This window comes from Corvus cornix, chromosome 3 (genome assembly GCF_000738735.6).
Source record: "Corvus cornix cornix isolate S_Up_H32 chromosome 3, ASM73873v5, whole genome shotgun sequence".
Taxonomy (NCBI): Eukaryota; Metazoa; Chordata; class Aves; order Passeriformes; family Corvidae; genus Corvus; species Corvus cornix.
This window is the reverse complement of record NC_047056.1, coordinates 53,315,634-53,321,134: the sequence shown is the minus strand read 5'-3', so window position 1 is coordinate 53,321,134 and position 5,501 is coordinate 53,315,634. Positions and strand designations below refer to the sequence as shown.

Sequence of the window (5,501 nt, the reverse complement as noted above, 5' to 3'; positions counted from 1 at the left end):
TCCGCGGGCGCTGCCGGGGGCCGGCGTGCGCGTGCGCGTGCGCGTGCGCCGGCCGGGAAGCGGCGGGGCGGAAGGTGGCGGGTGGGGGATCGGAGCCCCGGGGAAATCTGTCCGCGTCGGAGGTGAGGGACGGGACCGGCTCCCCTGGGAGCCTCTCTGTCCAAAGCGGAGCTGAAGGACGGGCGGGAGGGATCGGATCCCCTGGGAGCCCCTGTGCCCAAGGCGGAGGTGAAGGGCAGGAGGGAGCAGCAACTCCGGTGGGGAGTGGGGTTGTCTCAAAGAGTCTTTGAGTTTAACCGAGGTGTTGTTTGTTTGGTTTTGTTTGTTGGGGGTGTGTGGGGTGTGTCGTGCTTTCAGATTTCCTGTGATCGCCGGTGCGATCCAAAGCAAGGGTTGTTCTTGCCGATTCTTCAGCGGTCGTAAGGAAACCGAGAAGATGGTGAATGTTCTGAAAGGTGTTCTGGTTGAGTGGTGAGTAACAGCATTTACTGCCTGTCCTTCTGTCAAAGACTGTGTATTTCTTTAGACCTGGAAATAATCTAAGTAACTGAAGAGTCCAGACAAAGGGAATTGTTGTGGGGAAGGGTGGTGCTGAACAAGCAAAGTGTGACCTTTGGGGGAAGAAGGAGAGAGGCAGTTGTAGGTAATCCTAATTCCAAACTCCCGTTTTTGTTCTCAAAGAGACTGTTTTCCACTTATGCTTAACCTCTTTAAAGAAAAGAAAACTACGTATGAATATGGGCTAAAAAAATATGATGGCAAAAATGTTAGCAATCACATTGGTATAAAAATCCCATTTTTTGGTAAAATATATAATAGTCGGCAGATTACTTTAATTTAGCAAAGTAGAGAAAAGGATATAAAATACTTAAAATAAGCATTACCTATGAGAAATTATGGTTCAAAGCTATATCCTACCGTGTCTGATGGTCCCCCAACATTGTCACATTTTTTGAAAGGTACACAAATTAAAATTTTAGCTGTATACAAAAGTTATCTATATGCTTGTCAGGTACAACTTACCCTAGTATAAGCGATCCAGTTACCTTTGCAATTTTTCCTTGAAAATATTAGATGCTCCCTTTTGTTCTTTATATTGCTTGCAAACTAATTTTCTTGGTGTTGTTTGTGAACAAAGTGTTTCTCTACTGATTCTTAAGGGAGATGAGGTAATCTTTCATTTCTCCTTTCCTGGTTTTTGTTTTAATCGGCTCTAGACTGAATTCCATGCAAGGCTGACATGTGGTTGTGTTTGTAGATCATATTGGAAAGGAGTTTGGAGTTTGTAAATGTCAGTTTTTGATGTAGGTGCAATGTACATATTTTCATATAATCTCATCTCTGGACTGAGACTCAGGCCCCTGGCTACCTCCAAAATAAAAAGAAGCCTCATTTAAGATTTGTGGGGTCATTGTATAGCATTATATGATGTATGAGATTTCTGCTGTACACTTAACGTGTTAATGTATTTGCAATCTATAACTGCACAAAAGCAGCTCCATAATTCCAAAATGTTTTCTTCTAAACATTTAAATTTAATTTAGAAGGTGACGTGACTGTTCAGTTAGGGTGTGAGAAATGTGCAATTCTTATATGAGCACCCTTTGTCTATACTATTCTACTTTGAGTGAGATCTGTGTTCTCCTGTGTTTTGGTTATCCTTATGCTTTAAGAAAACATGTTTTTATGAGGCTGTTGCTGAAATCAGAAATGTAAGTTCAGTTTTGCCTTATTAAGGGTTGTATTTTTGAGTTTTAGTTTTGGTTTGAAACTTTTGAAGCTTTTGGTTGGAATTTTTTTTTTAAGCTGCCTTAGCAGCAACATAGGGAAACTTATCTGCTAATCAAGCAGCTGGTTCTACTCATTAGACTTTATTACCATTTTATTTTTGCCTCTAAAGTAACCAAAACTACTGTGAAAGAAACAACTTCTACTAAAGCTTCCTAAACTGTATTTAAGTTGTGAGGGACTCTTGAAATTAATTTTAGTTTTCCTAAAATCTTTGGGAATGTCTTCAAATGGTGTTTCTTCTGTTTGTAACTGTAACTGTGAGGTGGAATCTGATGTGTGTTTGTCTCTACAGTGACCCAGCAATGAAGCAGTTTCTGCTTTACCTGGATGAGTCAAATGCTTTGGGAAAGAAGTTCATCATACAAGACCTGGATGAAACGCATGTCTTTGTATTAGCAGAGTTGGTCAACTTCCTCCAGGAGAGAGTGGGCGAGTTAATGGACCAGAACTCCTTTCCTATTACTCAGAAGTGAGAAAAACGAGTGAAATTAGATTACTGCAAGTTTTGGAACAGTGAATTTCAATAGCTTGGGCAGTTACTGTTTTAATAGATAGCACTGTGGCTTGTAAGTTCTACATAGAAGTGGCTACTCTAGAAAATGCATCATTTTCATAGACAAAATAGTCTGGAATTGGATTTTGTTTCTCATTTTGAAAGAATGTGGTATCTTTATTAAAATGCTTAAAATTATACACTTGAGGACTTCCATTTAGAATTTTTGATGCATGCTCTCTGGTTTTCCTTTAGGCTTTTTATCTTGCAAGATGATATGACCCAAAAAGTAGAGTAGTGCTTTTGTACTGGAATGCTGTATGAGGTTCTCTGACATGTTGTGTTCCTGTAGAATTGATTGAATCTGATTATAGTGTGACTGATAAAAAGTAAAGAATGTCTGTTGAAGCATAATCTGTGCTGGATGGAACATCTCTCTGAGCTGGAGGCACGGTCAGATACTGCTTTAACTTGATGGGTTTTGTATGGCAGGATGACAGTTGATGTGAGTGTTTTGTTGTGTTGTTTGGGGTTGGGGTTTTTTTTGTTAAAACATGTTACAAATGCCCCATACTACTTGCCTACTTTTACCAATGCTGTGCTTTCTGAGTTTGGGGAGGGGTGGTGGGAGTTTGGAGGGGAAGGAGAGATATCAAGGAATCGAGACAAAAATAAATGCATTGCCCTAGATCATCACAAATTAAAGGGGCAACAGAAATGGGACGCCAGTCCTGTCTCGGTTTTGGAGACAAAACTTCAGGAGGAAACACTCCGGAGTGAGCGTCTCCTCCGAAGGGAAAAGGGCCTCCCCTTTTCCTCCACCAATAAGACAAGTGGGTCACAGCAAGTGAAAGTGGAAAAAAACTAACTGTTTATTAACACCAAACAAAACAGGGTAGAACAGGATAAAAAAACCCTCAAAATACAACGAATTCCCGGAGAGGGAACAGACACCCGGGCTTGGACCAGCCAGGGCCACACCCACAGGCTCCCCGGACTGGCAAGGAGGGAAGGGAGGCAGTGAGGCAAGGGAGAGGGAAGGGAAAAAGAGCAAGAGAAACCAACAGAACCTTTTTCCAGCTATCCAGAACACAAAAGAAACCCAAAGATCAGCACAGCGCTCCCGGCGCGCTCCCTCCTGAGCCCCAGAGCCCCCCGAGCCGTTGGGCTCCGCCGTTAAACGGCCCCACACCCTGTGGGTCCTGCGGCCCCGGGTCCATCTCAAAGGCACAGCGTCCTTGGGCATTGAGCAGACGGTTAAGGAATAAAGCGGCTTCATAACATCACCCCAGGACAAGTCCTATAGGTATAATTGCTTGTATTTTTTTCACTGATGCTGGTAGTCACAATAAGTTAGTTATCTGATCAGACTCCCATGCTCTACCTACACGCAAGAAAGCTGGGTTTGGATTTTTGGTTATGTTTTTTTTTCTTCAGCTTAGCTCTTCCTCCCATATTACCCTTTGCTGCCAAGCAAAAAGCTTTGTAGTGTCATGGTTTTGTTGTTTGGATTTTTTTTTTACACTGTATTTGTAACTTTAGCTGAGACACTGGCTTGTGATCACATCTTTTTTTGAGAAAAAGAACAAGTGTAAAGAGAAAGGCTTTTATAAGGAACAGTTTTCCTTACTGACTCTCACTGCTGCTCATTTCTTTTGCCCAGTAGATACCAGATTATTTGGTGGATTTGTCCTTGTTTTTTGTTTGGACTGTTTTTTTGGTTTGCTTTTCTTCCCCTCAGGAATAGGGAATCTTCAGGAGAAAGTTTCACTAGATGTTCTTAATCAAAAAGCTGTCCAAAGAAAGTTCTGTAGAATTGTATATATTCAGGCTCATGTGCATGAGCAAATAGCCCTGTAAAATTTAACTTCATGTCATTTCTGGTACCTTCCCTTTTCTCTGACTGCGTAGAACAATGAGTTTTGGTCCAAGTTGTTTAATTTCTTTCTTTCGCAAGTGGGTGCTTCCCTGGTCATGTAGATTAAGAGCCAGCTACATTTCTTTACTTGAAATAAGAAGTTTAAACCTTATTTATAAATGGTTTGTGGTTCCTTACCTCTTTCTTGAGATTGACCTCAAGAGATTGATCAAACATTGACCTCATAATTGTTTTGTGGAAGATTATTGGGTGGTCATTTAATGGAGAAATATCAGTAGTTTTAACATGGCATTATAGCTTAGTACAATTTATTTAGAAGTGTCTGTTTCCTTTCTTTGGAATCCTAGTTTATTTTCCATCCAGATTCTGCTGAAAGGTAAATCATCCATCACTCTTGACATGGCAGCATTTGAAAAGTCGTGTTTGGAATTCCACATGTTAAGCTTCTCTGTATTTAGTATGTCTAGTGCTCAATTTCTATTGTGACTTTCATTTTCAGTCTATAATAAACTCCTTGCAGTTCTTGTCTTTTTCTCCTGGTTAATTATACAGCTTTGCTGCTGCATTCCCTGTGTTTTAGCTTATATTTACAGTTGATAAATGGCTTATGTAATACAGAGGGATAGAAGTTCCAAACTGTATAAACTAAACAGTTAGGCATGCACTCTTATACTCCCTGCTCACAATTTGGTTTTTTTGAGCAAACAAGTTCATGGACTTTTAAGTTCTAAACCTGTCAATCCTTCCTGTAACCTAACAAGGCCTAACGGATTCTGTGCTGGAAGAATAAACAAAAGATGTGAAGATGCAAATTGGTCATTAAATGTGGTCTAAGGAACTGAGTTCTTTGTAGTTCCTAGGGAAAAAAGGGTCTTGAATCAGGTAGTATGGTGAAGGAAATCCAATGAGGAAACTTTTAGAACTTGAGTATGTGTATGAATTAAAAAAGCAAACAAACAAAACCCCAAGCGAGGGTCTCTGGCATTTGAATAAACTTGGACCTCTGAAAGGTTTTGATTGTTTTTAAATGCATGTAGTCCTGGAACTTACATGCTTAGATGCCTGGAACAACAACAGCAAAAATATTTGCACAGATGGGAGAAAAGTAGATACTAGTGTTAAAAATATCAGGACGTTTTGAGATAGTTAGCATTTACGCTTACAGATTTTAAATGTTTGTGCTGGTTTTGATTCAGGTGTGAAATATTGAGGAGAGCTTGGAATGAAACACTGTGTTAAAGATATATTTTTTAAAGGCTGGAAACATTTGAGAATAAAAGCTTTAGGCGATCTGTTTAAATATATGCATGCTTTGATAATAGAGTTGATAGGGTGAGA

At 40.2% G+C, this 5,501-nt stretch overlaps 1 protein-coding gene across 2 annotated transcripts; it reads left to right on the top strand.

Annotated features, from left to right (window-relative positions):
- Positions 1 to 24: 24 nt before the first annotated feature.
- On the top strand, positions 25 to 2,698 carry GTF2H5 (general transcription factor IIH subunit 5). 2 transcript variants are annotated; one of them, XM_010400176.2, is made up of 3 exons: positions 25 to 122; positions 358 to 471; positions 2,084 to 2,698. In XM_010400176.2, the coding sequence occupies exons 2-3, from the start codon at positions 437 to 439 to the stop codon at positions 2,262 to 2,264; spliced, it is 216 nt and encodes a 71-aa protein (XP_010398478.1). In that variant the 5' UTR covers positions 25 to 122; positions 358 to 436; the 3' UTR covers positions 2,265 to 2,698. The 2 variants fall into 2 exon arrangements, with proteins under 2 accessions (XP_010398478.1, XP_039425978.1); XM_039570044.1 differs by having other exon boundaries at positions 26 to 74.
- The last annotated feature ends 2,803 nt before the right edge of the window (positions 2,699 to 5,501 follow it).

Coding starts and splice junctions, on each gene's coding strand:
- GTF2H5 (XM_010400176.2), top strand. CDS start 437: ATGGTGAATGTTCTGAAAGGTGTTCTGGTTGAGTG. Junction 472..2,083: donor AAAGGTGTTCTGGTTGAGTG/GTGAGTAACAGC, acceptor TTGTCTCTACAG/TGACCCAGCAATGAAGCAGT.